General features: G+C 38.5%; 1 protein-coding gene across 3 annotated transcripts in view; it reads left to right on the top strand.

Annotated features, from left to right (window-relative positions):
- Window positions 1–20,399, top strand: part of zdhhc5a (zinc finger DHHC-type palmitoyltransferase 5a) — a 28,728-nt gene extending 8,329 nt beyond the window's left edge. Inside the window, exons 2-13 of one of the 3 annotated variants that reach the window (XR_008909531.1) lie at window positions 5,868–7,412; window positions 7,761–7,882; window positions 8,019–8,176; window positions 8,924–9,096; window positions 10,639–10,741; window positions 11,154–11,245; window positions 11,341–11,467; window positions 12,892–13,009; window positions 13,154–13,266; window positions 14,776–15,689; window positions 18,786–19,357; window positions 19,440–20,399. Coding sequence is in view for 1 of the 3 variants with exons in the window: in XM_056773248.1 (XP_056629226.1) it covers window positions 7,258–7,412; window positions 7,761–7,882; window positions 8,019–8,176; window positions 8,924–9,096; window positions 10,639–10,741; window positions 11,154–11,245; window positions 11,341–11,467; window positions 12,892–13,009; window positions 13,154–13,266; window positions 14,776–15,689; window positions 18,786–19,014 (2,304 nt within the window). In the remaining 2 variants the exon portion in view is untranslated. Of the gene's footprint in view, window positions 1–5,867; window positions 7,413–7,760; window positions 7,883–8,018; window positions 8,177–8,923; window positions 9,097–10,638; window positions 10,742–11,153; window positions 11,246–11,340; window positions 11,468–12,891; window positions 13,010–13,153; window positions 13,267–14,775; window positions 15,775–18,785 lie in introns of all 3 variants that reach the window. The other 2 variants (XR_008909532.1, XM_056773248.1) reach the window with 2 other exon arrangements.
- The last annotated feature ends 247 nt before the right edge of the window (window positions 20,400–20,646 follow it).

Raw genomic sequence — 20,646 nt, forward strand, 5'->3', positions numbered from 1 at the left:
GCAACTAGCCTATTGAAGTTTTTGGCTGAACTATTCCTTTAAATGATGTAAGCACGCTTGTGTTCTGATGTATTTTGAGTGACTGATTTGATGGGTTCAGACAGTGAGTCTCGTAAATTCAGTGTTTGACATAGTTGTTTCAACAGAATGAATTGTTTCAAATAATTAATTACGTCACGAATAATATATTAGCTGACATTGATGCGCTGTTTGTTTTTCACACCTGTAAGGACGAAGCAAAAGATAGAAGTTAACATGGAAAACACTTCATTGAATAGGACTTTTTGTGAGGGAGAGAGAGAGTTCAGAAACCGACATGTCCATCTTCATTAAGCGCTGCACAGAACGATCGAAATACAACATCAATGTTCTTTGAGAGTAGGGCTGTGCAAATAATCAAATATTAATCGTAATTGTCAATTTAGGCCTTGTACAATTACCCAAAAAAAATAATCGAGGTAAAACAATTATTGTGTTTACAACATGGTTTGTTCCATTTTGCATGGATCCCCTCTTGTCTTGCGGTATAAATCCACTGTATTATATATATATATATATATATATATATATATATATATATATCTTTAAATCGAATTCACTGTTTAAAAGTAAGGATTTTTAACTTTTCTATGTTGTTTAAAGATGATAAGTAATCGTGTTAAATTATTGGTATATAAATAAATAATATAAGTAATCTCAATATTGACCAAATAATCGTGATTAGGATTTTTTTCATAATCGAGCAGCCCTACATGAGAGCGTTTTAAGAGAAGATGGAACAGTCTGTCCTCCGGTGCTTTTATGCCGATCACTCTGTGCGACACCGAATGAAGTCAAACACATACTTTAGTTTGGAAACAGAGGGAGTGCACAAGCTCTCTGGTCGCTCTTTCCTGCAATTATCACAAGCGCGTTATTCACTACTCATAAATCATGTTCAAATAAATGTTCAAATAAATCTTTGGCAGGACAAATTGTTTTGTTATGCACTCGCACCAATGTGACCCTGTGAAATTTTACCTTGCACATTATAAAAAACGATTGCATTTGCGAGCATTTTGGTCGCAGTCTAGAGCCATCCTCTTTGGTCAACAAAGTACAGCTAGTAATAGTTTTTGAGCCTCTTTTGTTGAATTGCTGAAAGGCACACATACATTGTCAGCACACCTAATGTCAGACAGCCTTGAGGCTCTGCAAACAGCCAGACATTACGTTTGTTTGCATACATTTGATAGTTAAAGCTTATGTGATGTCATCTCTCCAACGTTGACAGAAAACTGGTTGAGTATTGTCTTACAGATGTCTTTGTAATTAATCGCAGTTTATGTATTTATTTGCTTTGTATTGTGTTGTTCAAAGGGTATGAGACTGGTCTGAAAAGAAGAAACAAAGGGAAGAAATAAAATACTATTTCGAATATAAAGTATTTCGAAATAAAACCTGCTTCTCAAAGGGCTAGTTCACCCAAAAATTAACATATTGTAATTAATTACTCGCCCTCAAGTTGTTCCAAACCTGTATAAATGATTTGTTTGGTAGTAGTGTTAATTTCGTTAACGAAAATAATGTCAAAAATATTTGCGTTCATGTTTGCAGTCGCCAGATAACAGGAGTTCAGATCCCAAAACAGAGATGAAAGGTTAAAAATATATACGTTTTAAAGTTTACCTCAATACGCAGATAAAGACAAAAAGAGCTAGATGTTTATCCCTTCATGCGCTCTATAGTCAGGTTTACATTGTTTTCAATTGATTGTTTTAAAAGTTTGCAGCCTGCCCTGTATTTTCAATTCCAACTATGTTTTGCGTTGTCTGCTGAATATAACTCTCACAGTCTCCTGCCTAATTTTTGTGACGGCTAAAAACAGTGAATTTGGTGTAAATTTAGACCTCCGAGATCGATTTCAATCATTTAGGCAGAAGTGATGTAACGATTCACTCAGCTCGCGATGTGATTCATGATTCAGATCTCTCAATGCGATTTATTCACGATGTACTCACGATTATTTTTACAAAATGAGTTGAAACAAATTAGAAATTACTTCTCTTGCATTATTACTTAAATGCTTCACGTTTCTTTGTACAATAAAATTCTTCTATTTCAAATAACAAACCTAAACTGCAATTTTAAAACAAATTAATAATAGAAAAAGTCTCTATAATATAAACTAACTAATACTGTCCCTGCTTTTCTTGGATTTTTTTGCATTTAAGAAATATCAGCATGTCCATGTTTAGGTTTGCAGTGAAAATGGCTGCCCCTGCTGTACAAAAAATATATTGCGATTCAGTTCACACTTCAACTGATTTGAATCATGACACATTATAATCGATTTTCAACCGGCTCACGGTGAATCTTTACATTCCTTTATTACACCCACATTAAGCAGGCTTCCAAAATCAGAAACGAAAACAATACATTTCCCATACAAATACTAAAAACAAACTAACTAATAGGCGATGTTATCGTATATCGCTGACGTCTCGCAAATATCCCGATGTCGATTACAAAAGACTGATAACAGGTGATTACTGATGTCAATGGAAAATACGCGTTATAACATTGCCATTTGATGTAGGCTTTAGCGCCGTGAACGTTCATGTTCATATGCCCAGGCAGTCAGGAACAGTGACAGAATGTTGGAAACACTGTTTTGTTCTGTCAGTTGAAAGGTTTCTGCTGTTCGCTGCACAGATGGACCAAGAGAAAGACGACCTGCGATGGCAAAGCAAAACCTCACGTTGGGGGGGCTGTACCAGTGTTCGAATGGTCCTACCCTGTCAGATTTTCCTACCGAAGTGCAACATTTTAATGGGTCATTTCACGAAAACCAGATTTTATCCATGTCTAAGTGCTAAAATTGGGTCTCCGGTGCTCTGTCCCTTTTTTTGAACGTGTCCACCCCTGGCGCTGCCACCTTTTTTGTTTTCACCACTATGATATATCTTACATTTGTGTATGAGTAGAAAAAAAACTCCCCTTTAATAGAATCTAAACCACATCCACAAAATTAACAGGTTGGATGATTTTCCAATGCAAAATACCCTGTCAGATGGTCCTACCATCTTAACACATAAAATTAGATTAATCAAGAGATTTAAGAGTTTAATAACTACTTGAACAAATGCATTGCTCATTCATCGCTCATTAATGTTATTAGCCTACATATATATATGATTTAAAAAAATGAGCTTATATTTACATATAATCATTGATCAGCATATATATAGACAGAAACGCAAACTTTAAATGCAAGAACTGTTGCAAATACTTGCACTGGCCATCTTTCTAACTTTAACAACGTTTATCCTGAGTGAATGAGAGGAGTGGATGAAATCATTCATCAGCGCACATGGCGTTATGGTAAACACGGAAGTGCAAACGTGTATCACAGGCGAGAACTGGTGCGGAGAGTTTACCCGCACCAGCATCATTTCATGAGATGAGTGGATGAAATCATTGATGAGCTCACATAATCATTGATGAACGCACATTAAGACAGAAACGCGCGTGTGCATTAAACCTGAGAAGTAGTTAGTGTGTAATGTTGCTGTTAGAGCATAAATGATAAAGCTCAAAGAAAGACAAAAAGAGAATGAGCGGGAATGTATCGAATTGTCATTTTAACCATTATACGGCATGATGAAAATGTGACTAAGTTTGTGTTGACTAAAACTAGACGAAAATGTATAGAAATTTAGTCGACTAAACTGGAATAAACAAAAACAGGACAAGGATGACTAAATAAGATGAAGTGTATTCGTCCTGGGACTGAAACTTAGAGTAAAATAAAAAATAGCTGACAAAATGAAAACTATTTGGCTAAACACAAAAATATATTTGGAAAACTGTACCATTTACTACCACATATTGTATTTGTTCTGTTGAACACAGAATTAAAGATTTAGAAGAATTTAGGAAAACAAACATTTACGTTTAGTCATTTAGCGGACGCTTTTATCCAAAGCGACTTACAAACAGTTTAGGGAGCAATAATCAGGGTTCTAGAGTGCGACCAATTTGGTCGCAAATGCGATCTTATTTTTCAATGGTGCGACTAAAAATAATCAGAGGTCGCACCGGTGCGACCAGTCGTTCGAGGGAAAAAAGTCTCTGCAACTCTGAAAGTCTGCCTGTGATTCAACAACATACACACATTAGTCCCATATCGTGGTCTAAACCAATCAGAGATAGTGTAGGGCGGACTCCCCTCTGATTGGCCGTGGTCCAGATATTCCTGTACGTGTGTGTAACAGAAGTAGCGTTAACCGAAAATTCTCTGACATTGGCAGATTTTTTTTAAACAGTGACTGAAAAATCTGAAGGCCGACCGTCATTTTGGCGGATAACAATGAGGGCAATTTGTAAATCCCCGTTTCCCTTCAGCGTGATATGCTCGCGAATTGACCTGCGTGATTTCACCTGTCATTGTTACGGACTAGACATATGTTATGCGATCTGGGAAAACCCGTCGGATGTCGCGCTGGGACGTGGGAAAGACAATTCACTTATCAAAGGAAACCACATAACATGAAGAATGAAGGAGTATCAATGCACATTTCCCGCCAGTCCTGTGTGAACTATAGCATGCAAAGTTTTTTATACAATGTTTTCGTGACATGACAGCTCCCAGTCTGCAGCACCAGGAGTTATCCCTGCTCCGCTGCTCATGTGAGCCGCACTGCGATCGCAAAACGTACAAGGGATGATCAAAAGTCCACACACTATGCACATGATAAACAACGTAAAGCTTGCTTCACTGCTTATTAGTTGTTGTCCGTAATGTTTGTTAGTTTCCTTGTGTAGTGATAATGGCAGAGCTCTCGTTCTTTAAGAGTGCCCTGAAGCATTTTCCTTACTTTCATTTTATTCAAACGGTTTTGTACAGTACTTTCGGACGTCACGAACTCACTAATTACCACCCTAACCATAGTGATGGGTAATAATAGATTATGATGGATTTTTTACGAGCCTGTCAGTCAAAATGTCGGAAAATAAAAAAGTGTAGCGCCACCTCTGGTGTGTACGTTTGAAATGCGTGTGCTGCAGTCAGACAGAGAGAGGTGAGTAGCCGTCAGTTAAACAGAGTGGATGTAGCCGCGGATGATGAGAGAAGATGAAAATAATAATTGACAACTTTTACCTGAATAATGTTAAGTTAAGACCTGATCCGTCCGAAAATCATAAGCAATGCTCTGACACGGAGACGTCAAGCCCTGGTCCATTTATCTTGAGATCTTTTAAGTTTAAATTTCAGTTCACTAAAGCACTTTAAGCACCAACACTTTTTCAGTAAGTTAACTTTCTTGTAGATTTGTGCTTCAAATAAAGAACTTTATGTTGACCAGATTGTTAGTTTATAATTTACAAGTAAATTTTGCCTATATGGACATTTAAAAAAAATGAAATGGTGAAACCGGTTTAATTCGTTAAATGCGATGCGGTCTAAAATTTGGGTGCACCTTACTTTTGTGCTGGTGCACCTAAGAAAAAAAGTTAGGCGCACCAGTGCAACCAGTGCAAAAAGTTAGTCTAGAGCCCTGAATAAGCACTATTTCATACAGGAGCAATAATACAATAGGTGCTAATACAAAGTTAATGATTTCAACAAAAGCTAGACCACTACCTGTTGAGAGAAAGAGAGAGGGTAAGTTTTTTTCTTTTTAAACAGTTCTGCGATACCATTGACTACCATTTAAAGTATCATTCTTTGTGTTTAACAGAACAAAGAATTTTGTACAAGTTCATAACAATTTGAGGCGGAGTAATTCATCACAGAATTTTCCTTTTGGGTTAACTATCCTTTTAATAATTTATGCCTTTTTCTTGGCCCAGACACCTAATTTTCCTTCATTTGTTTTTTTCAGGTGGAGTTCATTTCCATTCATAAATACTCTCTCCAGCACACCCACTAGAAGCGCTCCTCATTATATCAAAGCACCAACCTTCGCTTACCCTGGGGTGAATTTGATCCATTGGAAGATGAGATAACTCCTCAGTCAAAGGAGGAAAAGTAGGCATGGCTCGGGACACTCCTTTGAGACCTCGTCCTCCTGAGACCCTTATGTAACCCGCCACATCTGCTAATAGACGTCAGTTGTGCCTGATGCACTCGCACGTAAACACATAAGAAGGTCCATAATGTTCTATTGACTTTTTGTTTTTCCATTGTTTCCTATTTGCTTCCCCCAAGCATTGTGTGGCATTTCTAGTTTTCATTCCGAATCACTCCAGTCACCTGATTCAATTCCTAGGACCTTTGTTGGGATTTCTTTTTTCTGTTTGTGAAAGTCTCCTCAAGATCGAATGCCAAAACATTTGTCTTTTTTGTTAGAAGATTTGATCTAATCAGCGATGCAGATGTAGTCTTGACATTGAAGGCCTACTAATATTTTGTGAAGATCATCTGGCCTGTAGTCCATCGCTCAACAGTGCATCGGCAATGCTTCGACTGAAGAGAGAAATACTTCAAAGGGTGCGATGTAGCACATTCTGGTTAAAATGAAGGAGAGACATTTTTACATTTTCTGATAGCGTGGACAGTGGGGGAAAGACATCTTCATCTGCTCACAGCTTTGACCGCCACCTCCTTCCCTCAAACCTTTGAAACCTTCTAAACTGAACTTGCCAACTTAGGCTTTGTAAACCGAGTAGAAGAGATGTTCATCACAAGCAGTTTGCTCAAATGATATAAAAGTTTAATGAACGTTCATCAGCAGTTGCAAAAAAAAACTTTTATATGTATGTCCTGGATGCTGTCCTCTACCTCTCATTTCATACTGTATCACCAAATCTTTATATTTAGTGCATCACTATAGATCAGTTTGCTTGTTCAGTTGGTTTTAGTTGCCGCTGTGAAACTGGCTGGACTTTTTTTATTTGTCATTTTTATGAAACATTTTTAGTCGATTAGTTTGTGTGTTTTTTCTAAACAGTGGTCGAAATTGAGAGAGCCTTTTTGCATTTACATTCATGCTTTAAGCAAATGACCAAAACAGTGGTGCCATGCTTTATCATGTTTAACTTTTAAAATCCTTGTGAATCATAGTGACCGAATTCCATCTGCAGAAACTGAATCAAACTTTTTATTTTCGGGAGGGTATTGTAGCTGTTGAAACTATACTCATGTTGTGGCCTTTTCATACAACGCTGAAAGGGTGACAGCTTCTCTCTCAATATACACGTTTGTGCTGACTCAACACAAACACTTGCAAACGGATCATTTATCGGGGTGTGCTGCGATTTTGCCCCCTGGTGATGCCGAGCGGCAGCATGAGTGGGGGCGTGTCCGGACCCACCTCCCCGCCCCACCCTGTTGTTCCATCTCGACCTCTCCGGCCAAGTCGCTACGTGCCTGTCTCTGCAGCAACGGCCTTCCTGGTTGGATCAACAACGCTGTTCTTTTGCTTTACGTGAGTACTTTGTTGAAATATCCAGCTATAGAGCAAGTGTTGAAATATCCAGCTATAGAGCAAGTGTTGAAATATCCAGCTATAGAGCAAGTGAAAAGAAATGTTTTGCTGAGAATTCCCAAATTTTGTTACTCATTTACCTTCACATAGTTAATAGTTTAATAGACATCTTTGGGACTTCTTCATGACTGCATAAACTTTTCCTTTACATGTACAGTACATGCTGTATATTCATTCATTAGCACTTGGTAATCTGTCCTCTTTGTCAATGGACTGCAAGCAGGAAGTGTTTTTTGTGGATGCTACCGAGTGAGCACTCTTTTTGAGTTCTCTCATTCATTCTTTCAGGTGTCCTTGGCTTTCGGAGCAGTTTTCTGTCGCTGTGCCAATATACAATGGCATTACGTTTCTGTTTGTTTTGGCCAACTTCTGTATGGCCACGTTTATGGATCCTGGCATCTTCCCCAGAGGTAGTGCAGAATTATTCTTGATATGTGTCTTTATGCTAGATTTGCCGAATTTTCCAGTAATGTGTAACATGAACATATAAATGATAAATGTTAAGGAGGTAGTTGTATTCAGAAAAATAACCTGCTTGTATTGCAGCTGAGGAGGATGAAGATAAAGAGGATGATTTCCGGGCTCCTCTATACAAGACGGTGGAGATCAGAGGCATTCAGGTGCGAATGAAGTGGTGCTCCACCTGTCGTTTCTACAGACCGCCTCGCTGCTCGCACTGCTCTGTGTGCGACAACTGTGTAGAGGTACAAACACAAATCCTAATTTTGAAACCATAGCAGTGTGTAAAGGCATATCCAATTCATATAATAGCATGTGTAAGTTTTCATAATACGAGACATACGTGCCTGTTTTATTAATGGGGTTTTTGCAAAAATATCAGAAAATGTCCAGAGGAAAGTCAGAAAAAGAGTGGGCGTGGCTTTCGTCTTTCTCTGCGGTTTGGTAGGATGTATAAAAACAGCCATTGCATTTTGAAAAGGAACTGGGAGCAGACTGACAGTTGAAGAGGAGGAGTTAACGGATGCTCCGCCCAAGCCGTCTAACATACGTCATTTAAGACGGATAGGCATTACAGGAAGGAAGTGCATTTTCAGATTTTAACTGAAGATTATGAGGCATACGCGTTTTAAAAAGTGAATGACCCACATTGATAAACTATTTACATTAAAGGCTGCAATATTTTATGAAAAAATAGGCATTGTCATTTTTTATTTCACTGGGACTTTAGATGTTCCCCCAACTGTCTTTTTCGTCTTTTTTCCTCACTGTTTCTCTTTGCATTTTCTCCATGGCTAAATCTTCCTTATAATGCAGAATGTCCACTCTTGCTTTGATTAAAGCTTTCCAGACTAAATTGATCGATTCTTCTTAAGTAAAGAAGTAGGCTTGGACCGCTTTAAACTCATTCTCTTCTCTTTCTCTCTCTCTCTCTCTCTCTCTCTCTCTCTCGTACATGACCACAGTAGTTATTATTCTCTCTTTCCTCGCAGGATTTTGATCATCACTGCCCGTGGGTTAATAACTGTATCGGCCGGAGAAACTACCGTTACTTCTTCATGTTCCTGTTGTCTTTGACAGTTCACATCATGAGCGTGTTCGGCTTTGGTCTGCTCTTCATTCTCTACCACACTCAGCAGCTGGACAGAATACATTCAGCTGTCACGTATCCTTACATTGACAATGTGCTAACATTTGCATAATTGAAGAGTTAAAGGTTCTGTAGGAAGGAAGGTGATCATTTACATCACACATAATTTATGTTTCCTGTTTTTATTAGCTTGTTTTCACTTTAGTGTCAGAGATTCAAAAACGGAAAAGGCAAAGGATGTCTGCATGTACATTATATTACGTCTGACAGCAATTATCTCGAAATTCATGCAAGTATTGCTTTGAGATAGTGTAAAGTGTTGGTAGTCTAACAGCACGCTAAACAAACCCTGCTGTCAGCATCTTAATGATCCCTCTTTGAAGAACCACTACTAAAAAGTGCCCATAATGTTCTATTTTTAAGTGACCTAATATTGTTCTCAACAACAGGTTTAAATGCATCCAAGGTCAAATAAAGCTGTCATTTTCTCAAAATATGCATTTAATATCAACCCATTTCTCAAAGATCTCTAAACGGTTCCCTTCAAGCAGTTTGAAGATTCCGTTTTTTCTAAACCCCTCCCTTCCTCAAGCCCACTGCTCCGATAGGTCGGCTACCCCAGTCTGTTGTGATTGGTCTTTCTGCATAGACACACAACTTAATTTCAGCTCTTGGAGGCTTATTAAGGATTATTTGCACACAGAGATACTAAGATTGCAAAAATGGCATCGTTTTGTGTTATAAAGATAATGACACTTATGTAAGCGAAAGGACCAACAGCTAAACAGTAAACACAGCACAGTAAAGCCACGTTAATAGGTTAGCCGGAATGCTGACGTAACTGACTCATGAAACATTACAGCATATCAACGAAATCTATCCACATCCTTTATCATGAATCCAAGTCATAAAAACGACAGACACTACATTAAATGACGCATTTTAACACTTATGGAAGATAAACAGAACAAATAACTGTTATATGCAATAGCCGCAATGCTAACGTGATGACTTAGGAAACATTACAGCTTCAAAACTAAATCCATCCACATCCTTTATCATGAATCCAAGTAATAAAAATGACAGACACTAAATTGCACAACACATATTTTGACAATAGTGGACCAGAAATAGTGGGAAACTAATAGCTGCTGTAAGTGTACACCACTGAACTCTACAAGGTTGGAGAACTACAAAACAACTACTTGATAATTTTGCTGGACAGAACACATAGCGTCTCCGCTACAGGATGAAATCACACAAACTATCCGAATTGTTTGGGGCCAGGTCAGAGTGTTTGTGTTGCGCAGGAAGGCGGGGATTATGCACATGTGTTAATTCGTTATTTGTTAAGGTAGCGCAGAAACGACTCGAAAACAAAATGACTCGTTCGGGAGGTTCGGAGTCGACTCCTTATTTTAGGGAGACAAAATCTTTATTTATCATGGAAATGTTTTTTGATTAACAACTTTGCAGATCTTTAACATTGAAGTAAAGCTACATCACACATTGAAATACAATCAATGTTAGGACATCTTGGGAACGTGTTCTTTAAAGTGGAATCAAAAAATGTTGATTTGGATGAATATTGCAGTTACATCCTTGACATTTCATCAGCATGGCCGTCATGTGTGTCGCTGGGCTATTCTTCATCCCAGTGGCAGGCCTCACTGGTTTCCATGTTGTTCTGGTGGCAAGAGGCAGGACCACCAATGAACAGGTTAGTAGCGTGTTTGTGTGCATTTTGCTAGGGGAAATGATAGTGACATGCACATCATAATCTTTGTTAAAAAAGTTTGTTTTGATGTTCTGTCAGAAATCATGTTGGTGGTAGAGAACCGGGATTAAAACCACTATTAAGCAGTCTATAATCCCAAAATATGGGCTTCTCTCAACCCTCCTTCCTTACTTTGAAGATTAAAAACGGATTACATGTTAAATCAGTTTTTTGCTGAATTTGCTGATCTTTTATTTCCTTTTTTTAATTGTCTTTATGTTTCTCATGTTATGTTATCGATAATGTGATTTTAATGTCCAAAACGTGTTGATTATGAGTTTTTAAACTCGGGAAGAGACTTTTCAAGTACCTGACCCATACAGTGAATTTATTGCATATCACTGTGTTTTTGTAGGTGACGGGGAAGTTTAGAGGCGGCGTGAACCCCTTTACAAACGGCTGCCTGAGAAACATATCGCACGTTCTGTGCAGCTCACAGGCACCCAGGTAAAACATCTCCTCCAAATCAAAAAGCCTTTGCTTTTTAAAACATTGATGTAGGTATTCAGGTATTGAAACAGTGTTGTGTTCGGATCTGTCAGGTATTTGGGTAGGAGGAGAAAGACTCCGACAGTATCCGTTCAACCTCCTTTCCTCCGGCCGCAGCTCACTGAAGCACAGCTGGCCGCCAAAGTGCTTGATAATGGAATCCATGGAGATCTACACCGGGTAGGAAATCTTTTCTGTTTTCTTTACTATTACAGTTATACAGTCATCTAACCTTCACCGTAGCATGTTTTTTAAGCTTGGCTTTGATTCTACATTTTAAGCAAATCACCCAATAGCACTTGATACTGAAAATGCATTAAGTATGCTTTCTATCACATTTTTCTAATATGCCGAGGGCTGTTAACACTGAACCAAGGCCTTAAGCATTGCCTCTGTCTCGTATGTAAAGATATGTTTGAGCAAACATCAGGTCACAGAGTGCATTACAGAATTTTGCTCCAATTCTCTTCTTTGGCAGCCTCAGTTTAAAATGTCTGTTTGTGTCATTTGCCATGTGAAAGGAGAGAGGCTTTTGAGTGTAGATTATCATCTGGTTTCAGGACTGCAAAAGCAGTCACACTCAAACATGTATGAATAAAGCGGAACATGAGATCAGCTTTAGTTTTAAAATGTGTTGTGGTACGTCATTTGATTTATGTTCTACAAGAATTTTCATTAGATATTCAAACCTTTTTTGTTTTTTCCCGTCTTTTTGCCGATACTTTTTTAGGATTTCTGTTTAAAGACTCACCTTGTAGTTGACTGAGTTGTAAGTGTTAAAAACCTTAAGAATGAGGAAGGTAGACTGTAACAGAGAGCCCACTGGTAAATGTGTTCAGTTGTGGAATGGATGGATGAAGATGATTATACAGTAATGTCTGTGAGATCAGCCAGCATGCATCATGAGTCCAGTTTTGATTTCATAATGTTAAGATTGTGAAATGTTTTGGCACCCTCAGTTTTATTATCGTTGCACTAGTTCAGAAAGGTACAGAGGTGAACACAAGCGATTACTCAGAGAGAGTCAGCAGATCAGAAGAAGCAGAGCCTGAGAAAGAGCCTGAAGGCTGTTCATACTGCAACACCCAACAACTTAATCTGTAAGCGAGGAAGCAGTATAGTGATACTAAAACAGTATGAATATTATGCAAATTTCAGACATTTGCTCTTGGTGTTTATACTGTATATGCGCACATTGAACTTCCGGCCATTTTTAAAGGAGTTGTTGTTCTTAAAATGAAAATTCAAAAATCTTTGCTGTACAAGTAATGATTGTGAGCTATTTAATGATATGCAGCTTTAGTTCATTGTGGTAGATATCGTGGCAGACTACATTGGTTTTGCGTCACATTTGTTTTAGATTAGATCACTTTGTCAGTCACCGGAGGAAGGAGTGATGCACTGAATGCAACTTCCACATTTTCCAATCAGACATTCTGGTCTCTCTGAACGCTTGATTTGCATCTTCTAAGCTCTCATAATTCACTCCAGCTTTTCCGCCGTGAGTCTGTTTGGAGTCGGAGTCCTGCGTCTACATTTTATTGTGTCGTCAGCCTTTTTGTCTTTTGCTTGATTAAAAGGGCGTTTTATTCTCCATCTTTTAGTCCAAGAGCAGTTTGGAGATGATGGAGAGTCAGTCTGCTGATGCCGAGCCTCCACCTCCCCCTAAACCAGAGCTCCGATATCCCGGGCTGTCACGTGGACCTCCCGGACACTCTGAGGGTTAGTGCAAACCTACATGACGGATTAATGTTTTCGAATGTTTTGCATTCGTAATATTTGCATGGACGGACAACATGGGTGCTGAGAGCCCTTTATGCAGGGAATTCACAATTTACTGTGTCTTTCATTTGTCTTTGTTTTCAGAGAGCGGTCTGTTAAATAAAGCTCCACCCACCCCCACTATGTTCAAGTACAGGCCCGCCTACAGCAGCCCGAGCAAGAACCACACTGCCCTCACACATGCCTATGCCAACCAGGTAACTTTTCTGACTTTTAATTTGTATTTGTTTATAAACAATAACAAATCATTTATAAAAGAATGTGTATTTTCACGTTCAGGCAGAATTTACAGTTCTGATGGTCATCAATTTAATTTGTCCTTATGTGAAGCCCTTTCTTTGATTTTGCATGTTTTCATTTCTTTAAGCTTTTTTCCTGTTTTATTCAAGTCTTTGAATTGTTTTTTCCCTCAATTTGTTTGACTCAGTGACGCTCAGTTGAACAGTATCAGTAAGTTCACGCAGTATTCTTTTTTCTGTTTATGTGTTTTAATGTCAGTGGCCTTTCTCCTTTCTCTTATATCTGTTGTTTATAGTTATATTTTTGCAAATTGACCTTTTTTAAGGGACTGTTCACCCAAAAATGAAAATTCTGTCATCATTTACTCGCTCTCGATTTGTTTCAAATCTGTATGAATGTCTTTGTTCTGATGAGCAAAATTATATTTGGAAGAATGCTTGTAACCAAACAGTTCTTGGCAACCATTGACTACCAGAGTAGGAGAAGTTACAAAAGTAGTCAAAATGTCAAAAGTGTACCAGAACTGTATGCTTTACTACATTCTTCTAAATATCTTGTTTTGTGTTCAACATCTTCCTACATTGATCGTCAATAATGCCCCAAAACTGTTTGATTGCTTAATATTTTTTATCTAGCTTAATAGTTTCTGTTAAACTTTATGTTGTTGTATTTCACACATTTCAATTTACAATTTAATGTCTTTGTATTTAGTTAAATTTTCTTTAAATTTGGATTTAATTACTTAAAAAGTCTAGATAGGCTTCTAGTATATGTCAAAACATTTGGCAGACAAAAGAAAAAGATTATCTGTTCCATTTGTTGAATTAAATCCTACTACTGTTAATAAAAAGCCCACAATGTGTCAGAACAGACAACCCATCTGTTATGATCGAATAGAAATGTGAAACAGTTTGCCAGTTTTAGATATGAAGGGGGGGTTGGGGGGGGGCAAAGTGGTGCTAGATTAAGACCTTAGATGAGAAACACACCACCAAGTTGACCCGGGAAATCAAAAATGATTCTTTTTTTTATTTTGCCCCTTGTGACATACAGGTTTCCAGATGTTTATGTCCCTGAAGCGTCATCTATAAAAAACACAAAGTCTTCTGGTTTTTAACGTTACTCATGTGGTGTCTCGTTGAGACAGGCAAAAACGCAAAAATGTAAAAATACCAGTGCTTTGCCCTTAGCGCTTTTAAGTTTGTTGCGTGTACTTCAAATGTGTCCCTGGCCTGCTGTTCTAAGCTAAGCCTCTCTGTCTGTCGTATCCTGTAATGCTGACTTGTAGCCATAAAAATACTCCCAAATCACTCGTCTCCTCTGCAGTTTCCCTGTAGTGGTACCCACCTGATCCTTACCAAGAGATTTGCCGTCAGTCCTATGAGATTTAGCATTCAAATTGCCTTTATAACTTTGTAAACTCTTCTGCTTGCTCTCTCTCTCTCTCTCTCCTGCTCTCTCTGTAGATGAGTCGTGGGGAGAGTCTTAAAGAGTCCCCTTCCTCTCTCTTCCAGTCCAGTCAGCAGTCAGGTTATCGCTCTGAGCCCAGTCTGGATGGACGAGAGGGGGCAACAGTGGAGCGAGGCGGCACGGAGCGAACGGGAGGGCCCCCCGGAGGACCATCAGGCTCAGGAGTGCCGGGCTACTCCCTCAGTGGGCGCTCGTATCCCTCCTTTTCGGATCCTACGGTTCTCGCCAGCGGGGCCTCACGCTCCTCAAGCGTCCGCTCTTCCCACAATGCCCCACCATCTGAGGCCACAACCTCCACCAGCTACAAGAGCTTAGCAAATCAGACACCACCGCTGGTTCCTCGCAATGGCAGTCTGTCGTACGACAGTCTTCTTACTCCCTCGGAAAGCCCCGTTTTCGAATCCGCAGCACCAGAGATTTCACCAGGGCGACCGCGCACGCCTGTCGGATACAGTTCACCCTTCCTGTCGGCACAGATCGCCCATCAACGGGAAGTGGAGCTGCATCAGCCATCCAGTGCCTCCCTTCTAGCATCCCCACAGCACGCAGCATACATTCGGGGCTCCACATCCTCATCTCCTCCACCGCCACCCGAACGGGAACGGCTGCTGCACGAGTCACAACCCCACCACCATCGTCATCACCATCATCATCACCATCACCATCGGCCGCCCCGCTTCTCTCGTCCTCCTTTGCTTTCCGACTCAGGCCACTCCCAGTCCTCCTATGGGTACCGCACCCGCTCTACTGACACGCCCCTGCAGACCGCCGCCCACCCCCCACGCTCGCCACATGCCCCACCACTGGGGAAGTCTCTGTCTTACTCGAGTGCTGCAGCTGCTGAGATGCAGTACCGCCTGGTCCGCAAAGCCTCGGCCTCGATCGGGGGAGGGGGCATACAGGCGCCAAAGTGAGTAACTCCCCCACAACCTTTCGACGCTCTGCGCAGCCTGCTGCCTCCTTCCTCCTACTCTTCCTCCTCCTCCCAGACTCCTGTGAGTGTATCTCTTTCACTTCTTTCTTCCTTTTTCTTTTTTCCATAGTCATTGTCGCATGCATGGTCTGTCATCATCTCATTCTGTTGAAGCAGAATTCTATTGAATTTTGCAATCATCAGTGATCTGTTGCTTTCTGCTGCTTTGATTCATTGTATTGTACATCATTTTTTTTAATGACTTTTCAAAGCAAAGATCAGAATTGCATAAATAAAAGCTGTTTTCAAGCAGGTCTCGGTGTCGAAAAGTGTCATTCTAGTATTAAAGGAACAGTTTGCCCAAAAATGAACATTGTGCCTTCATTTATTCCCCTTCAAGTTGTTCCAAATCTGTATGAATTTCTTTTTGTTGAATAAAAAGGAAGATATTTTGAAGAATGTAGGAAAGCAAACTGTTGTACTACTGACTACCAATGTAATTTTTCCAAATGTAATAGTCATTGGTGGGCAAGATCTGTTTGGTTACAAGCATTCTTTCAAATATCTTTCTCTGTGCTCATCAGAACAAAGACATTTATACAGATTTGCAACAACTCAAAATTGTTATTAAAAAAATTGAAGAAAAAAAAAACATTTGTGTAAAACAATCACAGTAAATGTTTCTTCCTTAAAGATTAGGGATGTAACGATTCACAGTGAGCCGGTTGAAAATCAACTTTATTATGTGACGATCGAAGTCGGTTGAGATGTTTTGAACAGCAGGGGGCCGCTGTGTTTTCTGCAAAATTGAAAAATGTGGATATGATGATATTTCTTTAATAATAATGTAAAAAATTCCAAGTTATGAAACGCACAGACAAAGTCTTAGTTTGTTTAAATCAAAGAGACTTTTGTATTATTCATTTTCTATTTAATTCCAAATTGATTTTAAAATTGCAATTTAGTTATTTGACACAAAAGATGTTTTTATTTTAAAAAGAAGTGTGCAGCATTTGAGAGATGATAAAAGGCACTTGTCCATTTCTAATTTGGCTCTACTTATTTTGTAATTCAAAAAAAAATAATATCGTGAGTTTAGTATCGTGAATTGTTTCATCCCCTTTAAAGATCATTTCAAATATTATCAAAAGCAGCATATTTACTAAATATAAAAACTAATCAAACCAGTTGACATAGTTGATGCAATTAAATAGTTGACTGAACACATAACTTAACATCTTTTCCTATTTATTATTTATTTATTTAGAAACAATGTAAAGTAACTTGTAAAAGTGTCCCCTAATCCTTCATCTTAAAGTTATACTTCACCCTAAAATGTAAATTCTGTCTTCATTTACTTTCAGATTGTTCCAGACCTGTATTAAATGTCTTTGTTCTGATAAATGCAAAGCAAGATATTTGAAAAAATGTCAGTAACCAAAAAGTTCCTATTTACTTAGTAGGGAAATTAAATACTATGGGAGTCCAAGGAGGATGAACTGACATCCGGCACCTGCAAGATTTAATCTCTGGGTGCGCACAGAACCCCCCCACCTAATATAAAGCTCTCACACACGCAAATACTCAAAAATGCAAGAAAATTTATTTATATATAAGATAAACCATTCTTATAGCTGTTTGACACTCCTCCTCCCTCTTTAAGCATGCCCTCGCTGTTCATTTTATTCTCAGGTTGAATGTTCATTAGCGCAAGTCCAGTACGCCTGGTGTCTTTCATCCTGTTGCGCCATGCACACACTGCAGTTTCGGAAGCGATTAAAATATGCATTTAAATACGGGAGTGAATTCACTAAATTATCATTCCATGTGTGTATGGAACATGTATAGTCACTCCCGCATTAAGTGATGATGGACACACTGGTAACGCTGTTCTAGCATTTTTCAGCTGTAAATAAGAATATAAACCTGAGCTAAAAATAATGCTCTGTTACCGATATTTGAGTTTTGTTGCCTTATAAAATATAATATATTTGGATATTTTTGGTTTATTTTCGAAGATCTGGCAACATGTTACTTAAACAGATTGTGAGCGGCTAACGATACACACATTTGATTTTACAACATACACACCATTTATTTTATTTATTTACTCTCATTCTCTCTTGCTTTCTCAATATTTCAAGAGTGTACTCAGATTAATAATCAATTTTAAGGACTATTTAAATATTTAACCAAATAAATAAAATTATAACTAGCGTCCTCTCATGGTTCGCATAGTACGTACAGCGCCACTGGTTACTGACATCCTTCCAAATACTTTCCTTTGTGTTCAACTGAACAAAGAAATCTATACAGATTTGGAACAACCTGAGGGTAGGTAAATGGTGAAATAATTTACTCGCATGGATTTTTTTAGCAGGTTAACCTCTGATTTGAATATTTATTTGAATTGAAATAAAAACCTCAACATAATAACAACATCAACATGGTTATTTAATATACTCCTTGAATTCTTTTTTTCAGAAACAAACGAATGTGTCATACTGAAGGTTAAAATAATCTTGATAAGACTTGATTTTGTTCTTAAATGTATATTATCTTCTCATATTGTGGTAGACGAACTGGTAGGCATTATTTTAGTTTTCTGCATTGATATCTGCTTCGGTAGGTTTCTTTAACTGACTATCATTAACTATTTTTTAATCTCAGCTTTAAATCAATAGTGGTATAAAACACACCAGGCATCCGATGATGCATTTTACAATAAATGTGTCATTACAAATATTTCTTGTGTTTCAAAAACGTCTTGTATACATTGAAAGTGGTTTCAAATATAAGTCTTTACAGTCAAAGTTTTACCTAAATATTTTACCTTTTGTCATACTGTCAATACACTTTGTCAGTACTCTCATTCTTGATTCGAATGCATGCAGTTGTCTTCAGCATCATTCCATTTTCATTTAGTCATGTAGTTGACACATTTTTATATAAAGCAACTAACAAGAATTAGGAAACAATACAGCAAATCATAATTTCTATACAGAAGACAGAAGTAGCTTTATTATTGTGTATATATTATTCTAATGTAATATATGTAATTAAATATATCTGTCTAAATGTCTTTTGTTTCAGGGACGAGATTCAGATGAAGTCATATAGTAGGACAAACGGGCAGTCAAGATCATCTCTTCCTCAGTCTCCCTCCACTCTCTCATGCCCCTCTCATCCTGCCAGCGTGTCCACTCGCCCGGGTCAGGCCTATTCCAGCGCTGGCTCTTCTCAGAGCCCCGCCCACAAGCCTGGAGGTGGGGTAAAGAAGGTGACAGGTGTCGGAGGGACCACTTACGAGATATCGGTGTGAGACATGAGCAGCTACTTTTACCAATGGTCTGTCGAGAATGGAGCCACAGACTCTCAATTCTCAGCCCACATTGCAGATGCATGCTGTAAGAAGAGGAAAAAATGTGTTTTGGACATTTATTGCTGCCCACAAAAACAAATCTTTTGGGATTTTAGACTTGAAAAAGAAAACCAAGCAAGTTTTGGATAGACGTGGAGGAGGGGGGGTTGTTTTTCAGCTGTGAGACCTATATAAGACTCCTAACCAGAAAAAGAGGCGTAACACGTATGCTACTGGAAGGACTGGATGGCATTCATACATCGTAATGACTTGAGTACATCACAAAAAAAGATTTCTATCCAAGGTAAATGTGTAAATTGTTCTGTATAGAGAGAAAAGGTTGTCATTTTTTTCACAGCGTGGAATTCGTTTCTTTTTTTCCGAAGGGGACCTGTGACATGCAGTAGCCATGTCAGACCACTGTGATTGGCATGCAACAATTTTGCGTCTGTATCCAATCATTACCAGGGGATCAAAAGAATAAAGAGAAGATAAGGATATGGATTGCATTATTGAAATGACAAAGGCCTTTTCAACGTGGTGTTTTCAGCGCAGTGGCCTTGGTAACCAAGGATATTTTTATTTAATTTTTAAGATGTTTTATATAACTTTATAAATGTAATTGACAAGATCAAAATGTTGTTTTTATACAATGGCTCACGAGATTCTCAATGGACATTTATCCAGCCATGTGGTGGAATAAAGACATGCTCCAGCCAGAGAGGAGTCTGAAACGGATAAGGTCAGCCAGTGATAACAGTCATGCACAGAGGGTTACTTGTAGCATAAAAATGAATTTCACACAATGGGACTCAATCTGTGGCACAGAGGTTATCACGTAAACATAGATTCTCTGCCTCTAAGGTTTATTTTTTCTTTAACTACTACGTGAGGCAGGTCTGCCCGGTGGCCTTGACTAGCCATCCAGGTAGGATTCAAAGCTTGCTGCTCAGTGTCACAGAATTGTGGGTTATCATATCATTGCTCTCTGGTCGGATGGCAGTCAAGCGTTCATTATGAATCAGCGGAACGCTTTTAACTATTTAATTTGTACGCGTTACATTCAAGAAAAGCATTATGACATATTGCAAGACTTATTTCAATCATTGTCTTGTCAGGGGTATTGATCAACATTTAGATCAGGGCTGGCCAGTCACGTGCTGGGAGGTGTTTAATGGCACAAGTCATCCTCAGAATAATTATTACAAATATTTAGACTCAAAAGATGGATGGGGAAGAAAAGAACGTGTACTGTATAGTTCAGTGTGAGTGAACATGGTCGTGGACAACATGTATGCGTGAATGTGTGTGGTTGAGCATTGGTAATAAACTATGAATCATTTGTACCCTTTATGGTGTTTTTATCATGTTTGAGAGGAGGGGAACTGAATTTTGTTGGGAAGATTCAACCACAGTTTTGTTATTGCATCAGATAAAATATTTAACCAATTGACATATCACAAACTATATATATATATATATATATCACACACTATATATATATATATATGATATATATATATATATCACACACTATATATACATCACACAGAGTACCTGTAAATGATTTCTGAAACAAGCAAATTCAACCGA

The sequence above is a fragment of the Triplophysa dalaica genome, chromosome 2 (genome assembly GCF_015846415.1).
Source record: "Triplophysa dalaica isolate WHDGS20190420 chromosome 2, ASM1584641v1, whole genome shotgun sequence".
Classification (NCBI taxonomy): domain Eukaryota; kingdom Metazoa; phylum Chordata; class Actinopteri; order Cypriniformes; family Nemacheilidae; genus Triplophysa; species Triplophysa dalaica.